Genomic DNA, 22,709 nt, shown 5'->3' on the forward strand with positions numbered 1-22,709 from the left:
TATAACCAATGTTTCCAATTGTGTCCTGCTTTAAGGAGAACAGATTCTTATTGAATTTATGCAAATAACTATATTGCCATGAAAATAAGAATACTCACTCATCAAGAGTTTCCAAATTCTAGAGAGATTAGGCAGGGAGAAAAAGTAGATGTTTCAATTTTGCTTACAAAGGTGTAATTTTACCACATTGCTATAAGTCATAGCTGACTTAGAAAAAAGAAAAAGATTTCCTAAATATGGAAAAACAAAACATTAAAAATCAGCAATCTCAAACAAAAAGTCATAAAAATTATAATCCTCCTTATTGGTTCATTTAGCTGCATGTAATCAATTCTTGATGTTGATCTTCTGTTAGTAGTTTTATGAGGCCATCAATTTCCTCATTATAGTTCTGTAGTTTCTTACCCAGCTCAGTTTTATAATCTGAAAGTTTATCAGAAACCTGCACTCTAGAGCAAATGTCAGAGTCCTTTCCATGAATCTCTCTGAATATGAAATACATCTGTAAAAATATCAGAGTAAAACAACTGTCTGCAAATGATGAAAGACTCAAAAAGGGCAATTGACAAAGAAACTTGATTATTTCTGTGACATACGACACTTTAAGATAATAACTAGAATTATGGCTGACAACCAGGACAGATTAGAATTTTAGGAATGTTGTATAATTTTTAAAAAACATTTATATTAAAAACATTCACCCACAAAATATAACCTAAGAAGGCTTATCATCACTTATTTAACAATGCTTCCCATGTAATTTAACATATCAAATAAGCCTAATTAGTTTAATATCTCCCTCTCTATAAAGAGAAAAAGAATTCTTTGAGAAGTCCTGGGGGCCCACTGGAAATTCTCAAAATTTGAATTTGAGGGAAGTCAAAAATATCAAAAGGTTTTAAAACACTTGGTCAAATAGGCAACAACACTCACTGTGACACAATGCTTAGTCATTCATTTAACCAAAGTGACACAGAAGATGTTAAAGGCAAACATAGAGTTAACTAGCTTTTTTTAAAAAAAAAAACTGTAAGTTGTCTTAATAGAGAGATTTCAGCCTTTTGGAACATAAGAAATTATTTTGACAAAGCATAGAATTTCTATTTTTTAGGTAGCCTTACTCAAAAATAAAGAAAAACCTTTTATAATCTCTTTTTCAAGAGCAGACTAGGGGCCGACCCTGTGGCTGAGCGGTTAAGTCCACACACTCCACTGCAGAGGCCCAGGATTTTGCCAGTTCAGATCCTGGGTGCAGACATGGCACATTGAGGCAGCGTCCCACATGACACAACTAGAAGGACATGCAACTAAGATATACAACTGTGTACCAGGGGGATTTTGGGAGATTAAGCAGGAAAAAAAAAGATTGGCAACAGTTGTTAGCTCAGGTGCCAATCTTTAGGGGAAAAAAAAAAGAGCAGACCAAAAGTTCAAGAAAATTATGCTTTTAAGAGAGAGAAAACTGAATTCTAATTTTGCACCAGCTTACTTGTGATATTAAAACTTATTTACTTAATTTAATTCACTTTAATCTTAGCCAATTTGACCATGTACAAAACTCTTTCCTCAGGGTTCCTCTTCTAAAAACTTTCTATAATTTTCTTTTTACATTCAGAATTTGTCCCATTCCTCCTTTCTTCCCTCCTAGTACTTGAGGACAAATTTATGTTTCTTAAAATAAGAAATAAAATATATTTCCATTCTTTATACCTTCTTTACTAAAAACATACATCTTGCTTTCCTTGAATACAAAGATATTTTCCTTATTAATTTTTAGTAGTTTTAATCACATATATTAATTAAAATTCTTAATCCTTATGTACCTTAATTTTTAGTGAAAGCTAAGAAGTAAGCAATTATAAACTGTCTCTTACATTCTGTGCATTCTGTGGCTTGGCAAATTTATAAATATTTTTTATAATTTCTAGAAACATGCTACTTCATAGGGCAATCTTTTAATAAATTACAAGACATGGTTACTAATAGGTCCAAACATCTTTTAGTTTCTCTGTAATAAGAAACCAAAAGTAGATAAACCTAGATATATTTAGCAATGATGTTTCAGTATTTTACCTTATTTGAAAATGACCTAGATATTCAATGCATTTTTTATCAGTTAATTTCACCTAACAAAACTTCAAAGTTTCAAGTTCCTAAAGAGATTTTGGAAGTTATTTTAAATACATGCCATAACACATAATTATTGTTAAAAAGTTCACCTAAAAACTTTTGCTTATATTTGTTTAGTTTACTTGTTCCCAGTAATTATTTAGACTCCCTACAAAAATTTCATGAGACATTCAATGAAATCAGCTATCATTCTAAGTTATTATTTTTTTATGACAAATTTTGTCAGTGATGACTTGAGCCTATTTAACTAATGAAGGCTGCATGTCTATATCATGTCCAATGTTGATGACTCTAAGGACATGCTTACTTCAATCAAACCAGCAAACTTAAAAACACTTTCATTTACCAAAGATTAACTTATATCATGTGAACTTGAAAGACATTTGAGTTAGTTTCTATTACATATAGAAATAATTTATGGAAGCGCTTACATTAAGCCAACTGAATTGAGCTTTTTGGAAAGTATACCATCCGGATGTAAGATATCACACACATGTGAGATATATAGACACGCACATACACAGAGACTCCATAGATATTGTTTTTAAAATTACTGCTACAAATCAGACACATAGCAAATAAGCCTAATTACTGTCATGAATCATGTAGTTATGAAGGAATAATGGAATCCAAATTTTGTTTTAAGCTTTTTCTACTAACATTTGTAGAGAAGACACCCCAGATGCTAGATGTTGAGCAAGGGTGCTCTATAGGTAGTTCTTCTTTCCTTTTTTCTTTTTTTTTCTTCAGTCTTATGAATTGATGATGGACTAGATAACAGTTCCCAGAGAGGCTATAAGCCTTTTTAGATAAAGGAAATGGGTGGAAGCTGAACTGCCTCCAGAGCTGCATTACAAGTTTTGCAAGGATTTTTTTTTTAAGGACAGTTCATTTTTTTTTTTTTTTTTTTTGGTGAGGAAGATTGGCCCTCAGCTAACATCTGTTGCCAATCTTCTTATATTTGATTTTGGATGCCGCCACAGCGTGGCTTGATGAGTAGTGTAGGTTCTTGCCCAGGATCTGAAACTGTAAACTCCAGGCCACCAAAGCAGAGTGTGCAAACTTAACTACTGAAGCACCAGACTGGACCAGGAAAGTTGCTCTTAATTTCTCAGAAATTGGATTGTAACTGAAATAAAATTATAGGTTGATCTACCTACACTACTACATCATCCCTAATTTGCTTCTTTCTCCCTGGGTGCTTAGTTTTATTTTAACTTAGGGAAGAAGCCAAAAAGAAATTCTTGTCAGGCTCTGAATATCACCTCCCAGTTTGGCTGAATTTCTGGTTGTAAGTTGCTAAATCCTTTCAAATATCTTGTCAGATTTCAGCTGGGACAAGGAGTAATTACTTGGAAGTATTGAACAGCACATTCCCAGAAAATCTCTCAGAGTCTCATTAACTCTGGTTACATGGTGTCTGTAAAGCCATGACCTAATATGCTTTTCTTTTAGGTAAGTTATATAGCTTATTCTTCCTTTTTGGAACGAAACTTTCAATAAGGTTACTTTGGAATTTTGAAGTCTTTGCTTTTAAGTGCACTTTTAAATGACCTCATCTAGTTGGAATGTTCCTTCTACTGGCCAATGGAGTTCCCCTGAGGCTGGTGGCAGTTTGGTAGGACCCTCAGCTACAGAAGGGAATGCAACCCACATTTGTGTCCAACCATCTCTGACCACAAAATGGGGTGAAACTGCATTTTTGTCCAATCACATTTTGGGGACCTCCAATCTGACAATTATTAAGCCAAGCCCTCAAGACACTAAACGAGCTTAGTAAGATTTGGCAGTTTTTGTAAATATTTGCAGCTTCTGGAACCTCTAGGTTTTAAGCAAATATGCCAGAAGATGGAACACTGGACTCTTTAAAGATTAAAGATTTCTTCATTTCTTGGTTTGAAAGCTCAAAAGGAGCCCAAAGTGTCCACTGAAATTTCAAATGATCCCAGATTATTTTACCAGCTGTTTACAGTTATTTCTACTTTAGGGGGCTCTTTGCAAGGTGGCCACAACCAAGAAGGTAATTTCTAAAGAGAGTTTGTTAAAGCCACTGAGAAACTCAGTCCCCAAAACAGCCAAGTCAATTTAGACAAACATTAACACACAATACAGTTCTACATATAACAGAGACCAGAATACTAGTTTGCCAGGAGCTACTCAGAACCGGATTTCCAGGAGTTACTCAAAACCGGATTTCCAGGAGCTACTCAGAACCGGATTGCCAGGAGCCACTCAGAACCGAATTGCCAGGAGCCACTCAGAACCAGATTGCCGGGAGCTACTCAGGACCAGATTTCCAGGAGCTACTCAGGACCAGATTTCCAGGAGCTACTCAGAACTGGATTTCCAGGAGCTACTCAGAACCAGAAGCAACTTCATAGCTGAACCTCTTATCCTGCCACTAATTACCTTGGGTGGTTTAGGCCCAGGGTTCAGGACTCAGCCCACCAAGATTCCCCAGAATAAAAGTCAAACTTATATTTTTAGGGACTCGAACCAGAGAGACAGGTAAAGGACACTTTCTTAAAGTTACTCACCCAGAGCCCAGAGACATCTTGATCCAGAAGCTATTTCTTCTCCCAAAATAAAAAAAAAAAAAATGCCTTGTGGCCTGGAGCGCCACAGTGGGAAAAGGTAATCTGATCACCCAAGCCACTAGACACAATTTTCCAGGCAGCCACTTAGGGTCGATGAAAAGACCCCGCAGCCCACTTGGGGTTCCAGAGCTTCAGGCAGGCACTCACAGGACCTTGTCTCTTCATGGTCACCAAAACTGTTACCCGATGCACATTTAAAAAGCCAATTAATACAGCATCAGCTTTTGGGAAAAGAAAACAATTTTATTGCTAGACCAATCTGCAAGGGGGCAGGGGCATGCTCTCAGATCTGTCTCCCTGATGCAGGGCTTGGGGCACAATTTATGGGATGAAGGGCAGGGTGGTCTGAAGTGTGGAGATTCATGATTGGAGGTGAGGTAATTGATGATCTGCACAAGTGTAGTCAAGCTTCATGGCTCTTCCCAGAACACATGTTCACAAAATGGCGGCATTACCATGATCTGAGGGTGGAGTTTTTAGCTCCTTGACGTCAAAAAGGTCACTTATCAAGCATTTGTGCAGGTCCAGTTGATGGATTGGTGGTCTCAACTGGCCTGAACTGGACGAGGAGTCTCAGTTCCTGAAAGGTAACTCTTAATTACTCTGTTGATAAGACGGGGTCAGTTGAACTGGTTCTCAAGGGCCCATGGTTATAATAAGAGCACTTACCACAGGCAGGCACTGCTCTAAGTGCTGTCCAAGCATCAACTCATGGCGTTCTTGTATTAATTCCATGAAACGGCACAATCACTATCATTCCTGGTTTACAAATACTAAACTGAGCCACAGAGAGTTTCAATAACTGGCCCACATTCCAACATTTAGTGGCAAAACCAGGATTTGAAGCCAGTCTAGCTGACTCCCAAATTCCTGCTCTTGATCACCCTGCCATACCACCTTCAAATGGTGTGACTGGAGGTTGTCAGAGATCCTGCCATCCTTTCTTGTCTTCTGGATAAGGCATTCTATCTCTTAGGTGAGCAACCCCCTGAATCCTGTGACCCCCATTACCTGGAGATCAGAGCCTGGGTGAAGTGGGTCCCAATCGTTGTGTCATCTAAATTACATGTCACTGACTTGTACATAACAACCTAGTACGGCCAATTGCTTTAGTGGTTGAGAAGTATATTTTTAACTAGCTTAATGTTTTCAGGATAAAATTGTTGCAGCCATTCTCTGTGACATAGAACCCTTGGGCTGCCATAACAGAATACCACAGTCTAGGTGCCTTAACCAATAGAGATTTATTTTCTCACAGTTCTGGAGGCTAGAAGTCCAAGATAAAGGTGTCAGCAGGTTTGGTTTCTTTTGAGACCTCTCTCCTAGCTTACAGATGGCCGTCCTCTTGCTGTGTCCTTACGTGGTCTTTCCACTGTGTGCAAGCATCGCTGGGGTCTCTTCGTGTGTCCAAATTTTCTCTTCTTATAGGTACACCAGTCAGATTGAGTTAGGGCCCACCCTAAAGGCCTCATTTTAAGTTAATCACCTCTTTAAAGGACCTATCTCCAAATACAGTCACATTCTAAGATACTGGGGGTTAGGACTTCAACACAAACTTTTGGGGGGTAACACAATTCAGTCCATAACACAGTTCAGCCCCTTGATCACCTGTGGGTCGAATGCTGAAATAAGCCAACATCCTCTTCAGGCTTGTGTTCTGATTAGGCTTCTTACCATCTACAAGAAAAATTCCCACTCCGGTTAATATATTCTCACTTTTTATTGCCTAAAGTTTTTGTTGATTTATTGTGTGGGGTATGAGATAAGGGTCAAGATTCATTTTTCTCAAATAGATGTCCAATTGGCATGGCACCTTTGTTGAAAGATCACTCATGTTTGTCATTAATTAAACATCCCATCTACATGTGGATCTGTTTGGGGATCTCTATTCTGTTCTACTGTCTTTCATCCTATCCTTCTAAAAGCATTGCCCCATCCTAATCAGCTTTATTGCATGGAGTCTTCTAATCTGTAAATGTGGCTTAACTTTCCTTTTATTTATGTCCTCTTTAATTTTTCTAAATAATGATTTTTGTTTTATTTCCTGAGTAGACCCCTTGTGTATATCTCATTAGATTTATTACTAGATATTCGATATATTTTGATGTTATTGCAAATGCTATTAGGTCTTTAAAATTTCGTCTTCTAATGTTTTGTCTAAAAATGTCTTTTTCCAGCTTTATTCTTGAAGATAATTTTAGCGAGGTAGAGAATTCTAGCTTGACAATTATTTTCTTTCAGCATTTCAAAGATAGGCTGTCATTGCTTCTGCCTTCCATTATTTCTGTTGAGAAGTCTTCTATATAAAAGTCTTATATTTGCTTTTTGGAGGTAAATGTCCTTTTTCTCTGGTGCTTTTAAGATTTTTCTCTTTGTCTTTGGGTTGTAGTAATATCACTAAGCTTTTCTTCCTGTAGCTTTTTATTTGTATTTATCCTATTTGTGGTTCTCGAGCACTTCTTGAATCTGTGGTTTGATGTCTTTCATAAATTTTGTGAAATTCTCAGCCATTATATTTTAAAATATTCTGCCCTATTCTCTTTCCCTTTCATTTTGGATCTCCTCCTACACGTACGTTATCTCTTTTTAACATGCACGTGTCTCTTGCACTGTTTTCTGCATTTTTTATCTTTTATTTTCTCTTTCTGAGATTCAATCTGGATAGGTTTTTCAGACCTATATTTCATTTTGTTAATTTTCTCTTTGGCTCCATATAATTTCCTATTAAATATATCTCTTGATATTTTATTTTTTTCCACTGAACTTTTCAGTTCTAGAATTTCTACATATTCTTTTATAGTTCACTATTCTCTGTTGAAATTCTCCGTCTTGTCATTTGATTTATCAACCATACTAATCACAGTTTAAAGTACAGGTCACATCTGATAACTCCAATAATTGGATCTTTGAGACCCTGTATCTATCATCTGGGAGTTTTTCTCTTAATTTCTTAACAATTCTTGTTATTTTGCGTGCCTGGTTATTTTTTATTGAATGATAAACATTATCAATGAAAATTGAAATTCTGGATGCTATTATCTTTCCCCCGAGAGGGATTACTTTCATTCTGGAAGGCAGTTACAGTAGGAACAGATCACCTCAATTCATCAGGGATTTAGAAAATTAGTGCTTGGCTCCAGGTTTCAGAGAGTTGGTGTTCTTGCAGTCACTGCTTATTAGGGTGTAGCCCTTCAGTGGTCCCAACTGAAAGCTGAGACATTTACTTGAGACTGCCATTCTTGGTGGGCCCAACTTTTGTCCCCTTAGCCTGATGAGACATCCTGAGGCTGCGCTCATCTTCTCAGCCTCTCAACTGAAGTGGCAAATGCCTTTAGGGGAAATGTGGGGCCAAATGTGGGGCTAATCCCTCCAGATTTCCTTTCTCTCCAGAATTTTTTTTCCTTAAATCCTCAATTAAGTTTTTCATTCCTTCAGTCAGATATTTTCTATATTTTTTTCTGGCTTTTCTAATTGTGCCTCATAGGAATATTGGCCTGAAATACAGTGGTCCTCCCTTATGCATGGGGGACACATTTCAAGACCCCCAGTGGATGCCTGAAACCATGGATAGTACCAAACCCTATATATATTATGTTTTTCCTATACATACATACCTATGATAAAGTTTAATTTATAAATTAGGCATAGGAAGAGATTCACAACAATAAGTAATAATAAAATAAGAACAATTATAACAATAAAGTGTAATAAAAGTTCTGTGAATCTGGTCTCTCTCTTTCCAAATGTCTTGTTGTGCACGCTCACCCTTCTTCCACTTGCGATGATGTGAGATGATCCAGTGCCTGCGTGAGGAGGTGAAGAGAGGCGAACGACACAGGCATTGTGATGTAGTTAGGCTGCTACTGACCTTCTGACAATACGTCAGGAGGAGGATCGTCTGCTTCCCGACCAAGGTTCACCGCGGGTAGCTGAAACCACAGAAAACAGAACTGTGGATAAGGGGGGACCACTGTGAGCTATTCTGCCGCTGCTCGAGTCTGTAAGCATATGCACTTTTGTAAACTGCCTCTTTCCCTTTTGTGATAGGTGGAGAGGTTTTTTTTTTAGTTAATTTATCTTGAAGGTTATCTTACAAACACTAACTTCAAATTATTGTTGTAAGTGACACAAAAGCACTGTGGAAGATACTAAGATAGGAGGAAAGAAAAAAATATATAACAAATTGGCAGACGTGTCAAATGCCACAAGAAAAGAAGTGAAAAAAGTCCGGACGGTTCAAAACAGGAAGAAATTGCTTCTGCATGGCAGGCTCAGGTAAACTTTATGGAAAAGGTTGTATTTAAACAGGAACTTGAGGGGAAGTAAAATCTTGTTGGGCTAAGACAATGGGGAAAAGATATTTTAAAAATGATACTTTTAATATAGATCCGTGGTCAGTTCTGTAGTCATGATTGCCAGACCAAGAGTTCAGACTTCTGTTCAAAGTATTCTTTAGCAAGAAAACACTCTTTCAAAAGAATTCTTATTTAGGGAATTAATATGATACATGTCAGAGTAGAGTGGCTCCAAGTGAACTGAGGGTGAGGTCTTGTAACTGCTGCCGTGAGGTCACTCCTCCCCTAAGAAGGCCCCCAGGCGCCTCTGTTGAAGCACAGGGTGCACGAAGCAAGGTTTGAAGCCCAGCGCTCTGGACCATGAGAAGACGCGGAAGACTCCGGGGGCACAGAGTCTCAGCAAGGACCTGGTCCAGACGGGCCAAAGAACATTCCAGAGTTCAGGACAGTAGAGAGGGCTTAACCGTGTAGAGCCTGTCTGGTGGGAGAATACTCCCTGTGTCACTTCAGTACTGAGTAACTCCCTTCCTTCTCTACAGTAGAAATAATTCTCTCTTGTTAACGGTCCCTAAATTCTTTTGGGGAAGAATGCGACCATGTTAGCAAAAAAATGTCAACTTTCAATCCATTTACTCAACAAGTTCTGCCGAGGGTCTGTGGGCTGCTGTGTCCTGTGTGTGAGTGGTCATCCTCAGCAATCTGACAAGGGCTGAACCTGAAATGAGTGTTTTCATTCCTGAGCAGATGCCAGTCTCCACAGAGGCACGCAGGCCGGTTGGCCCTGGCGAGGCCTCAGAATCACAGGGAACCCCAGGCCACTACACCGGCCCACTCTCTACCCTTCCTCCCACTGCCCCTCCTGAATCACAAATTCACCTGGACTGCTTTTGCCTCCTGAATAAACCCCGAACCTCCTCACCTGTCACCTTCTCTGCTGAGAATTCCTGTGCTCCCAGCTCTGCCTTTCTAATCCCATCCATCCTTCAGGCCTCTTGAGCGGCCTTCAGGCTCTGCAGATCTCTCCTCTTGTCCAGAGACAGAGGCCTGTGCCAGTCCTTCAGGACCGACCCCACATGGCTTTGTGTGATCGTGGAAGGAACAACGCCTTCCACAGGACGTCAAGTGCTTTCCACGGCATCAGCAGTGCTCAGCCCCAGCCGCACATTGCAGTGCTCAAGGGACTGTCAGAAAGGAGATGCCCTGGCCTCACCTCAGAGATTTTTGCTTAATTGGCCTGAATGGCGCTGAACAGCAGTGTTGTTTAAAAGCTTCTCAGATGAATGCAGTGCAAGTCAGGGTTGAGAATGACTGATTTAGAAGATCCCACTCAGTCCCCACAAAGACCGTCTCAGCCCCAACTTTGGGGACGGTGGGTGTCTACTTGCCCCCTGGACCACAGGTGCCCTGTGGACAGGGACGGAGGGTTCACTCAGGTTCTGGCTCACTGCCAGGTGCCTGTGACAGACGACAGGGTTTCTCTGTCCCCAGGTGCCTCCCACTGCACATGTCGGGGCCTGAACAGGGTCTTCCAGAAGTCAGACGGCTCCTGCATCTGCCAGGCAGGACATGAGTCCTCCGATAAGAGGGGCCTGCAGAGCGACGAGAGTGATGGTGCTGAGGACTGCCAGCCCCAGGTAATGCCCTGCAGCCTCAAGGAGAGGAAGATTTGAGGGGAGTGACGGGAGGGAGCGTCCGGGTGCTGCCCTGCAAGCCAGGCACCTTCACTGGCTGTCTGCTTGGAGTTCAGTCCTTTGTCCGGGTGGATTGCCTCCTGCACAAATGAGAAGACCTCAGAGAGCTCACGTCATGATAAGACTCGTGTTTCTGCTTATCATGGAGCTTCAGCACCTCAGCATTATAAAGGGTCTGAGGAGAGTAACTCAGTTGTTCTATGCTGAACTGAGGAGCATTCTGTGGGAGCTGACAGGGCCGCTCTGTGGGTTGTAGGGTGAGCACCCTGCACAGTCGCCCCTGCACAGTGTGAGCATTCCCATGTCCGTCCCTGGAACACGGCAAAACAAGGCACTGCAGGCGTCAGGAAGGGCCACACCCTGCATGAGTGGCAGGCTAGCTGATGAGCACAGCGGCCCCTCACCAGGCGTGCAGCCTTGGTGGCAGCAAGATTTGGAGGCCCTCCCTTCATGGCCAGCTCTGGAAGCTCTGGATCTGATTTCGTTTTAAAAGTCAGCAGCATCTCGGGAGGGCTCTCCACCCAACCAGCCCTGTGGCACAGAGAGCCCCCTGTGCTGCCCCCTGACACACAGCCCCTCCCCCAGGCTCCATCTCAGACAGCTCTGGCCCGTTCAGGCATTTCCCCTTTGAATCCAGATCTCCCATTATCAGTCACTCCCAATCCCACATTTGAGCCACAGAGAACAAGATGACAGTCAGGACCCCAAGGCTGGCCTATGCCACCCAGGGCCAATAGGAGCTCCTCCAAAACCCTGAGGAGGAACGAGGTGCTCTCCCACCACCTTTCTCCTCTGCCATCTGTATCCCTCGTCAGGCAGCTCTGCCTTGCCCTTCGAAGACCCTGCCCCTTGACAGGAGAACAGTCAACAGGTTGAGTCACGCACTTGCTCTCCACCAGATAGAGATAGTTACCAGCCCCTGGCTGTGGCCCCAGCACTGCTGGCTTCCCGTCATCTGGCCCTACCTTTCCAGCACTCCCTCCCTGTGCGTGCCCTTCTCCCGTTGCACAAATGGCTCTGCATCCTGCCTACTTCTAGCCTAGTGGTTCTCATAGTGTGGTCTTTGCACCAGCAATGTCAGCATCACCTGGAAATTTGTTAAGAAACACAAATCCTCGAGCCCTACCCCACATCCACTGAATTCAGAAATTCTAGGGGTGGGACCCAGCAATCTGGATTTTCACAAACGCTCCAAATGATTCTGATGTTCACTAAAGTTTGAAAACCTCTAGTCAACCTGGCTCCCAAGCCTTGCTCAAGTCTGAGCTTGGCCGAGGATGCTCAGCTTGGACAAGGAGCTGGCTCCCTAGGGCAGTCTGGGCACCTGTCCTTCATGTCACCAGCTAGTGCTGGCTCCCCGCATCCCTACTCAGGGCAAGGCCAGGGCCCCTACAAGAACAAAAGGAGATGGGCTCCCTCCCTCCCTCCTTCGCAGACAAGAACACCAAATCCCCCCCACCCTCTGCATCTCTCTACCTTCCCTCGGGCACAGGACCCCTTGCCTCAGGACCGAGCAGCCAAGACAACTGACTGGCTCCATCCCGCTCAGAGCTGCCTCCTAGCCCACAGCCTTGGAGTGGCCTTGCCTGTGTCGAGCCTGAGGCTACTACCTGGCCCACCTCGAGCCCCTGAAGGCCCACCTCTGCCTCCTTTCCACATGAAGAGGGCGAAACACAGAGAGGCGTAACACAGCCAGTTAGAGATGGGGTTCGACTCTGACATGTGGCCTGGGTCGTATAGATCAGATCCTCAACCAGAGGAATGGATTCTTTCATGGCTATCATCCAGGACTCATCTCTGATTTTAACAGGCAAACTCCCTCACCTGTCACCCCTACTACCTGGTCAGAGAACAGGGAAGGCTCTGGCCTCGCCAAGCCCATCCCAAAATGGGTGTGCTCAAGAAGGAGACATCAAAACTGTTCACAGTGATCTTCCTTCTCTTCAGCTTTTCACAAGTATTTTAATATATATTTTATATACAGTACAGTATATATTATAGTAATATATTTTACAATAATTTTTTATTCTTGGGGGGCATGGTTGAAAGTCTAGCTACCACTGGCGTAAATAATTGGGTTGTCCAGGTGGGCCTGTGTCTTTCCTGACGTGACCCCCAGGGAAGGGGCTGTGGCTGCCCTGTCTCCTTCCCGCGGTTCCACACTTTCAGGAGGCAGGCAGATAATGTGGGCCCAGGGTAACATGGGAACGACCACCCAGCCACCTCTCCAGCCTCACCCAAAGCTGCTTCCTCCGGCAGCCCCTCCGTACCAGCCCAGCCAGTCACCGGGCCTGTTCCCCGACACACTCTGGCCCTCCCCCTCTGTAGTGTCCTGCTCTAACAATCCCGCTTCAGACCTAGGCTCACCCTCACCTCTTCCAGGAAGCCTTCCCTGACCAGCCACCACCGTCACTGCTGATCCTCACTTCCTAGGATGTAATCTTAGCTGTCCAGCCTCCCCAGCCAGACCTCCCAAATCCCCCCAAGGCAGCAAACTTATCTTCTATCACTTCATGGTTCCCCTCTACCCTCAAGGTAGCCCTAGTCTTAGCGTGTTAACTAAGGACCTCTCAGCGGAGCCTGGTTCCTCACAGCCCTGCTCCTGTCTCTGGAATGGTCTCTGCCGCGGAGGGCGCCCCCACCCAGGCCTACAGGGTGCCAGAGCCAGGACTCTCCTCCCACAGGTGGCAGAGCGCTGCTCGCCTGGAGACGTTCGCCTGGCTGCCACCCGCCAGTGTGTGTCCCCTCAGCAGCACAACTGCTCCTCCTCCTGTCACCCCTTGGGTGGGGAGCTCAGCGATGAACTGGGCATGTGAGTGACAAAAAGCCACAGAGAACAGAATGAATCTACCATCTCCAGACAGGTCCTGACCGTCCCCAGAGGGCCCGTCCAGAAGGGTGTTGGCAGGACTCAGCCCTGATGGGACATTGAGCTGAGTGCAAGCTCCTTCCAGAAGCTCCCATGTCAGCGCTCCCTGACAGGGGCAGGGTGGTGGGGGGCCAGGCAACACCAGCCAGGGCAAGCAGCACAGGGCTGGAGAGGTGCTGGCAGCAAGGAAGAGCGAGGTCTGCTCCCCGGGCTCCTCAGCCAGCTGCCGGGAGCTGACCCTGACTAGACGTCAAGCCAAGGGGGACCCCGGTTTTCTCCTGAGTTCTAGTCCTCCAGCTGACCTGTGGACTGGACAGAGTTGCCCCCAGGCAGGGGAGGCACGGGGCAGGGGAGCACTGTGCCGGGAGGTCTGCTGAATAAATAGGAGTCCTCCAGGCTGAGGAGCTCTCTCGCCTCACTCTTGCCTCAGCGGTGCCTCTGTCCAGGCACTGCTCGCATTCTGGGAGATGCCCAGCTCGTGCAGAGGCAGGGCGAGAGCACAGTGTCACAAGTCCTTCGTGGACCTCCATTAAAAGTGCAGTCACTGCTTAGGAAGCATAGACGGCTCGTGTCCTTCTGGACAGGCCTGCAGGGCTGAGGGGCATCAGGGAGCAGACAGCTGCTCCACACCCACCGGGCAGGCCTCTCACCCTCTCCTCTCCACAGCTGCCGGTGTTGGCAGTACGTCTCAGCAGAAGAGCTCTGTGATGCCCGGTGTCTGGCCAGGGCCCCCCAGCTCTCCCTGGCCTGGGGCCCCAACAGAGAGCTGATCCTGAGTGTGAAGGGCGAGGCCGGAGACAGCATCCAGAGGGTGAGCCCAGCTGGGGAAGGGCTGGGATAGAAGGGCAGCTCTGCCCAATGGGGACAAGAGAGAGAGCCACCTGGGCACCTGTGACTGCAGAAAAACCAGGCACCAAGTCTAAAGACACCAGGTGGTGGAAGAGAAAGTTCATCTGATAACCAGTCTTCCCTGCCTCATCTGTTGCTATCCACATGAATTTCCATTCTGCAAGCTGGAGGGAAGGGCAGAAGGAGGTATTTCTTAGGTCAATGTCAACCATTCAGTCTGAATGCCAGAAGGGATCTGAGAAAACATCAGCTTCACTTTACAGAAGTGTGAAGTGAGGCCCAGCGATGTGAAACCACTCACCATGGTCAGAGAAATGGTGTAAACCCTGCCAGAGCCAAGCCTGCGCCTCTGGTCCCAGCCTGGACCTCTGGCCACAGGGCAGGTCCGTCTCTTGCCCACCATACTGTTGGCCGTGGCTGTCTTCAGGGCCCCGATGCTTCATCGAGGTGGGAGTGGCATAGGACCAGGGCCTGGGCACAAGTAGGGCCAGCCCTGGATATTTGTCTGCCAGAAGGTTCTGGGTGGCTCTGTCTGCTTGTCACTGAAAGGTAGGGAGGATCATCTGGCATGGGAGTGGACAACAGATTTGGGGTGATAGGGACATGTTTCTAAGTTGTTCCATAAGTAGGACATTTGCAGGCAGATAGAAACAAGGGGCAAACAGTGGCTCAGTATAGGGACTGAGTTAAGTCAGCAGTGTTTTCTGAAGATGGGAGGGACCCAGGCACAGGTGGCCACCCGGGCAAGTTTCAGTGAGGAAGGAGGCTGACAGTGGACATCGCTGAGCCCCCCTCACCAGGGGCTGTGCCCAAGGGCTCAGTCTGGTCTCTGCGCCCCCACCTCTGGAAGCCTCGTTGCCCCTCCTCCTCTCCCCGGGCATATGATGCTGTGATGCGTGTTCTCAGGAAGTAGCCAGCGCTCTGGGCCCAGACCCATCCTTCCAAGGGAGCGCCAGGGTCCATCTGGTCCAGTGTGGCCCCCACGGCATCTTCGGCCTTGTCATCTCCAGCATGGCCATGCTTGGCTCCCTCCTTGGTAAGCACGTGGTACCAAGCCCAGGCTCTCCCCGAGAAAGTGGGTGGAGTGAGGGCGTGGCTGCTTTCCTCCTGGAAGGGGAAGGTGGCCGCACTGCGAGGCGCAACTGCAGCCCCTAGAAATCTCTCAGCTCTGTCCCAGGGTTCAGGAGGCCAGGGTCTGGCAGGGACATAGAAGGCCAGGTAGGAAGACAGTCTTTGGGGAGGCAAGGGCCCCGGAAGGGCTGGAACTGCTCTTAAAAGGGAATCGAGACAGGGTGGGGCCAACAGGCGGTGTGTGTGCCTCCCCAGACAGGCCAGGTCCTTCAGCTTTTCCCCCCCAAACTCTTCCAGGACCACCTGTGTCCAGCTCCCGGATGCAAAGGCGTCGCTGGACTGCAGGCCCGGCATACCCTGTCCCCCAGGCCCCCAGCATCCCTCCCCACATTCCAAACCCAGTGATCTGCTTGACAGAAGAGGACGTGATTCTTTTCCAGCTTCAGATTCACCCTGACAGTGAGTCTGCCCCTCGGCCCCGCCCTCCCGCTCTGGCTCCCTCATCCCTCCCTGTCCGTCTGCCTGGTGACATCACGTACAGACCGTGCCTTCGAAGTCGTGGGGCACAGGCTGGTGCTGTCCCCTGCTCTCGGCCTGTTCAGTCACTTCCCTGGGGGCCTTCATTCCATATCTTGAGCAGATGTTTCAGCTCCAGCATTCTGAGACTCCTCCTGCAGCCCGTGGAGGTGTCAGACTTCTGTGCCTTGGGGGGAATGGATTTTGAGGAGAAAAAACATGGGGCAGAGAGGTATGGAATAGAAAATAAATATAAATGTAACCTGTGTGGCTGTCTTATAACCATGGCAGATTAGTACAGAGAATGCCCTGTACGGAACAACACACTGAAGGCTCCAGATCGAGGTCCTCCCTTTGGGGAGGCTGAGGCTTCAGTCTCTGGCATTTGGAATGTAGGCAGCATCCTTGCTTGTGGCCAGATCGCTGGGTGTGTGGCACAGCCCGTGCTTTTCAGATTTACACAAAATGGCCACTTGGCCCAGGTAGAAGTCAATGAAGTGTTTCGTTCCACGTGTCACGTAACCACTGATGTACCTCCCCGAGACGCGTGCCAAGGCAATGAGTGTCAAAGAGGGGAACACACCCTGGAAAGTGAGCTCCACACTGGACATGTGTGCCCTGGTTTCTAGGCCCAGCTCTTCCACAAACCTCTGGGAACTGGGGTAACCTCCACCCTCTCTTCACCTTGATATTTACCTCTGCCAGTGAACCCATTTGCGTTCCCCCTTCTCCCCACTGTGAGGGAGGTAAGATCAGAGCCCCATCATGAGGGGCTGGGGGGCTCAGGAAGAAGAACTAACACCTGCACACAGGTAAGGCCTCCTTGTGCAGTGGGAACAACCAGGTGGCGCCTGCCTGTATGGCAGCCCCACCCACCTCCTTAGCTGCTCATTCTCTCAGCCATCCCATAGCATTTATTGAGTACCTGCTGCATGCCCATACTGTGCTGCCTTCCAGGGGTGCACAGTTGAACACGTCCCTGCTCTGAGAGTCCCAGGGCATCAGGCTGGCCTCACCCACAGAGGGGCGTCAGGCCTGGTGCCCCCTGCTCAGAGTATGCCCTCTCTGTGGGCAGAGGGAAGAAGAGTCTTGCCTGGCAGCATGATTACTAAGGGCACGTTACATACATGAGAGGGGAACTGTGTCTCAGCCACTCACTCTTGTGAGCACAGGATGCTGAGCTCCCCGGATGTGGGCTGCCCCAGGCTGGGGCTGGGGAGGCCTCTGGGACCCAGCCCAGCCCCGGCTCGCTCCCCAGATCGCCCAGCCAGTCACTACCCCGTGTACCAGAAGCAGCACCTGTTCAACAGCAACCCCCACTGGGACTTCGGGGCCTTCAGGAGGCTCGGCCACCTAGTGCGAGAGACTCAAGTCAACTTCTCCAGGTAATGCAGCTGGGCTGCTGGGGGACTCGAGGGGCCATGGGGCCACTCACTTGGTCACAGCCTCCTCCTCCATGGCCAATAGGAAGACTCAGGAGAGGAGGGGAGGCTGCAGACCATGTGGGAGATGAGGCCAGAAGAGACCACAGGCAGGCGAGGCCTCCTGAGGGCACACATTGGGGTGGGGGGGCGGGGTCACAGGCAGCTTCCCTGGACCACATTATTCATGTGTGTTGTGGGGGAGGCCCTGCCACGGCTCAACGTCACCCAGACTCAGCCTGCTGAGAGCAGCCCACCAAGGCTGACTCTCTGTATTCTGGCCCTTCACCCCCAGGTTTGTCCACCAGTTCTTAGATCCGGGCACATACGTGTTTCGAGACAACGCACTTCCCGAGAGCGTTGTGGTGGTGTCGGTGAAGGAGAAGGGGATAGCCTGCGGCCCTGGCCTGTCCTCTGTGCAGCCCTCCTCCCCGTTCCAGCTCTCCAGGCATGGCATCGTCAGGCACAGGCTGCCAACCCTGGGCCCAGACTGGGCAGTGATCACAGGTACTGACCCCAGACCAGAGTAGCCAGGACCTGGGGTTGGTGCCAGGAGTGTGGCACAGCAGAGCCCCCAGTCCCATCTGTGACTCTGGGTACAGCCCCAAAGACTTCAGGTGTGCACAAGGACAAGCTTGCCCTTGAACTGGGGCTTCATTTGCCAGACAAAGAAAACTGAATTTCCTCCACTAGGGTCTCCTTTCTCACCCTCCCTTCCCCTCCACCTCAGTCCTGGGAGCTTCCCTGGGGAGCGAGTCCCCGCGCAGTGAGTGAGTCGAACGGTAGAGTACCAGGATCGCAGGGGTGCCTCCTCTAACCTCCTCTCTGGGTTTTCTCATCTTGTTTCCTTCTTGTCTTCGTGAGTCAGCAGTCTGCACTGAGCTCTCCGGCAGAGCCCAGAGCATGGGGCATTCATGGCCCCCACCCAGGTGGGACAGAGAACACTGCCCTGCAGGGGCCAGGTGCTAAGCCACCTGGGCACAGGGCAGCCAGCAAGCCACATGAAGCGCAGGGCAGTGCTGGGATGTGCCGGGAAGGCCAGCAGCAATGTCCTCGGAGGGGTCTTACATGGTGGGGTGTGGGGAGAGGAGCATTCCCAGGAGGACACCTGACATCACAAAGCCCCAGAGGCAGGAATGAGGTTGATCTACAGGGAGCTATGAGGAGTTAAAGCCTGAAGGCAGCAAGACCAAAAGACCAGGGCCAAGGGGCAAATGCAAAACGCTGCTCTCCGGCCGCGCAGCCTGGGGAGGTTCTGAGTGGTCATCATGTGGCCCTTCCGCTCTCCCCGCAACTTTCAGGGGTGCTGCTGGCTGTCGGCTTGGCAACTGCACTGCTGACAGGCCTGGGCCTTGTGCTGAGCCCCCCGCTGGCCCAGACCTGCCCCGTCAGAGCTTGGAGACTCCGGGGGAGGGGCCTCAGGGAGCCTCATGTGCCTGCTGACTGCGTGCCTCTCGGGGACAAGTGAGTCCCTTTCTGCTCCTCACACATTTCCCAGCCCTGCCCCAGCCTAGGGACGGCCACTGCCCACTCTGGCCCTGCCTACACTCCTGAGCCTGGCATTGCCCTGTGGACTCAGGAAGGAACGCCCTCCTGAGCTGGCCTGTGGCGCTCGTCACCGGCTCCCCGGGTCCACGTGAGCCCTGCGCCAGCCGTGTGTGTCTGTGCGCTGAGGCTGGGGCTTCCTTCCAGCCTTACCGTCCGTGAAGACCTCGGTCCTCAGGGCTCTGGGGAAGGAGCCAGCTGCAGGCAGGGAGCCGTTCCCCGGGACACAGGTACCACGCCGGCGTGCAGTGAGTCGTCCCTCTCCCCGTCCCCGCTCAGCCTGCCCTCCACACCCCCTGCACCCCAGCCACACACTCTGGGGAGCGTCTCATGTTTGTGCAGCACTGACAGTTTGCAGGACACTTCATGCTGTCCTTTGATCCTCACGACAGAGCCTAGAAGTGAGTGTTTTCAGGTGTTGTCCTGTCCTCATGTTATAGAATGAGGCTCAGGGAGACGTGAGTGACTTGCCCAAGGTCCCCAGGCGGCAAGCACTAGAGAGAGGGTGCCACTGGGTTTGAGGCGAGAGCTCTCTGGTCCTCCCTGTGCTGGTCAGGAGTTCCTGGGGCCCCAGGGCAATTCTCCAGCTGGTGGCTACCTTGCCCTAGCTCACCGCAGGGGCAGAAGCGAGGACCGTTCTCCAGGCTCCCTTTACACAATCACTCACCCACGCCTGTCAGTTCCTCTTCACACCTGGAGAACTGGGTGTTGCCTTGGTGCTCAGGAGGACCTCGGGGACCCAACCCTCCCCCTGTGGCCCCGGCCCCCAGCCCCGACTGTGAGCAGGAAGTACATGCAGAGGGGCATGGAGGGAGGCTCCATGGAAGTGGGCCCTTCACCTGCTTGGGACAGCATCAGACGATGGGACAGAGGCCCTAAGTCCTCACTGACCTGGGTTCACACAGCTTGAAGGTCAACGCCGCTGGTTCTTAACTGCAGAGTTGCAGGGACCACAGGAAGTGGGCTGAACGTGCAAGGGCCAGGGAGGGGGCGCAGAGAAATGAGTGGTTAGAAGCATGATCATGGGATCACACCAGTACTGGAGTCTTGCTAGCTGTGTGAACCTGAACACAGGCCTCCCCATACCACACACCCCCTTACACACACCCCCTTACACACACACATGCCCACACGTGCATATGCATCATACACATGCACAGAAGCATGCACAATCGTGCCAGAACACATACACACTGTCCAGGGCTGGGCTGGCTCTGTGCTGTCCTGACTATGCCTTTGCATGGGGCTTAGAGGCTGGTCATCCCTCTGCTGGCGACTGTTCTGGACAGGGCCGACACCAAAAACTAACAAGCCAGGACAAGTCAGCCCCTCTCACCCCATGGCGCCCCTCATGGGTGATCTACAGGGTGGGCTGTGCTGAGTGTGGACAGTGTGGACATAGTGAGGGGCTGCTAGAGCCAGAGACTGCCCCTGGCACTGTAACCTTTAAATGCAGCCTCTATTCAGGGCCGCGGCTCACTGCTGGGAGCTCCCATGGGAGGAGGGGGCCCAGCAGGTCTGACCTGGGGTGCCAGGACAGGGTTCCTTTCCTCAGAGGACTGGTCCCTGAGGGGAGGGTGAAGTGCCCCTTTGCTGTGGGGCGTATGACAGGGCAGATGGAGAGGGGCATCTCGATGGAGTGGGAGGACCCAGTCCTGTCTTCTGAAGATCTGCACTCCCACCCTCTTCCCACCTGACCAGCTGGTAGCTCAGGGGACAGGTCCTAAGCTGGCCACAGAGAGGGAGGATGGAAAGCAGGCTCCGTCCGGGTCGGGCGGGTGTTGCTCTCAGAGTGAGAGCTGCCCCGTCGTATCGCCAGCATGGATGGGACTTCCCCTTCTCCCCACATGCACCCCCAGGCCTGGGACAGGGCGGCCTAGGGACTGGCAGCAGACGCTCACTCAGCTTCACATCCACGTTCCTGCAGGTGCCACCCAGCTGAGCCCCAGGCCAGCATGGGGCCTCACCCCACGTTTCTTCTTCTGCCTTCAAGACCCAGCTCCACACTCCACAGGGGAAAGGCAGCTGCACAGGGGTCTCCGTCCCCCAGACATGTCCTTCTAGCAGAGCAGAGGGCGTTTGAGGGAGAAAGAGGTCAAAGGGTTAAGGCTCTTCGCGGAGGGACATTCCTGTGGATGAGAGAGAAGCCCTCGGGCCCAGAGACTTGGGCAGGCAGCGGCCTCCATAGAGGGGCCCCGATTCGCTCTCCTGGAGGTGGCCTGGGTCACACGCCGCAGCCTGAAGGCCAGAGGAGGCCCCTTAGCCAGAGAAGCACGTGGTGAGCATCTGCCGTCTGTGGAGCGTGCGCAGGGCACTGTGGGACTCCGAGGAGAAGCTCTTCAGCCCGGCTGGACAGGAGTCCACAGAGCAGGGGGCCAGCTGGGACGAGACCTGCACAGGGGAGCACAGGACAGTTGTGGGAATGTGGGGACAGTGAGATGAGTTCAGGTGGAGGGAAGGGGTGGAGGTCACGCAGTCAGACACAGCCTGGAGGACCCAGCAAACAGCGCCCCAGGTGGTTGGCAGGTCATCCAGGACAGGGAGATCCACCCTCAGCAGAGCTCTGGGGCGACGCCAGGCCCAGACAGACAGGCTGCAGGTCCTTGTCAGTCACACCCACACCACAGAAGGGGCTCTCTGCTGCCCCTGAGGTCCTCTCTCCTCCCCATGCTCCTGTCAAAACTGACCTCCGCCTTTCTTCACCAGAGCCGACGCTCCTCCTAGCATCTGCTTCCTGCAGGCAGACCTCTGCCCTCCTCGGCCCCTGATCCTGCTGCAGAGCTCTGAGGGGAGGAGGGAAGTGGCTACGCCTGCACCCCTGGGCCCAGTGCTCTGCTCCTGGCTCCTGTTCATCTCACAGTCTCACTCCAAGGCCTCTTCCTGCAGGGGAGCCATGCCCTGTGAAGACCCTAGAGGACTTCAGCGTCCGCACACTCTATGACAAGCTTGAGGACCAGAGCCTGCACTTGGTGGCCCAACTAAGCAAGCACAGGAGCGACGCACTGGCCTTCTACAGGGGCGCCAGCCAGCAACTCCAGGGGCTCAAGGTCAGCCCCAATTCCCAGACAACCAAGCCACTATCATCCCCACTGCCCTGGGGAACAGCCACTCAGCCCCATCTGGAAATTGCCTGAGCCAAGAAGGACACTCATAATGCAGCCCTGGTTCTTCCAGGACTTTCTGCAGGGCCTCAGCATGACCGAGCGGCAAGATCTGGGCAGAGGTGGAGACCTGGAGATGGGAGCCAAAGCCACTGCCAGGACAGACACTGGGCAGAGAGAGGAATGGTGCAGTGGTCACACTGCGGCTTCTCCAAGGGTGCGCTGGCAGCATCCTCTAGGTGAGAGGCAGGGCCTCGGGGTGGGGCTGTGACACTAGCTGGAAAGTCATAATATTAACTCTAACTTTGTAGAGCGCCTGACTGTGCATCTCACATTTACCATCTCGCCTGGTGTTCAGCACTCCTGTGCAGTAACTGACAGCATCGACCCTGAGCACCGAAGACTGTTCTGGGCCCAGGGAGGGGCGTGATTTGCGAGGGAGGGGAGACTCCGATGCCTCATGTCAGAGTGAGGTCTGGCCCAGCTCTCCTGCTGCCATGCCCACCGCCGTGCTCTAGGGCTGGCCTTGTGCAGGGCGCCAGGGTGACAGGGGCCCAAAGGATCTTGGCAGTCTCCCTAGTTTATACTTTAGCTTTGTTTTTCTAAATGGCAAAAGTCATACAC

The 22,709-nt window shown here is 49.9% G+C and overlaps 1 protein-coding gene across 1 annotated transcript in view; it reads left to right on the top strand.

Annotated features, from left to right (window-relative positions):
• Positions 1-22,488, top strand: part of LOC123288801 (uncharacterized) — a 34,883-nt gene extending 12,395 nt beyond the window's left edge. Inside the window, exons 3-10 of the mRNA XM_070520254.1 lie at positions 10,511-10,656; positions 13,398-13,525; positions 14,249-14,393; positions 16,180-16,250; positions 17,191-17,403; positions 17,735-17,946; positions 21,871-22,031; positions 22,159-22,488. Of these exons, the coding sequence (XP_070376355.1) occupies positions 10,511-10,656; positions 13,398-13,525; positions 14,249-14,393; positions 16,180-16,250; positions 17,191-17,403; positions 17,735-17,946; positions 21,871-22,031; positions 22,159-22,356 (1,274 nt within the window). The 3' untranslated portion in view covers positions 22,357-22,488. The remainder of the gene's footprint in view (positions 1-10,510; positions 10,657-13,397; positions 13,526-14,248; positions 14,394-16,179; positions 16,251-17,190; positions 17,404-17,734; positions 17,947-21,870; positions 22,032-22,158) is intronic.
• The last annotated feature ends 221 nt before the right edge of the window (positions 22,489-22,709 follow it).

This window comes from Equus asinus, chromosome 11 (genome assembly GCF_041296235.1).
Source record: "Equus asinus isolate D_3611 breed Donkey chromosome 11, EquAss-T2T_v2, whole genome shotgun sequence".
NCBI lineage: Eukaryota > Metazoa > Chordata > Mammalia > Perissodactyla > Equidae > Equus > Equus asinus.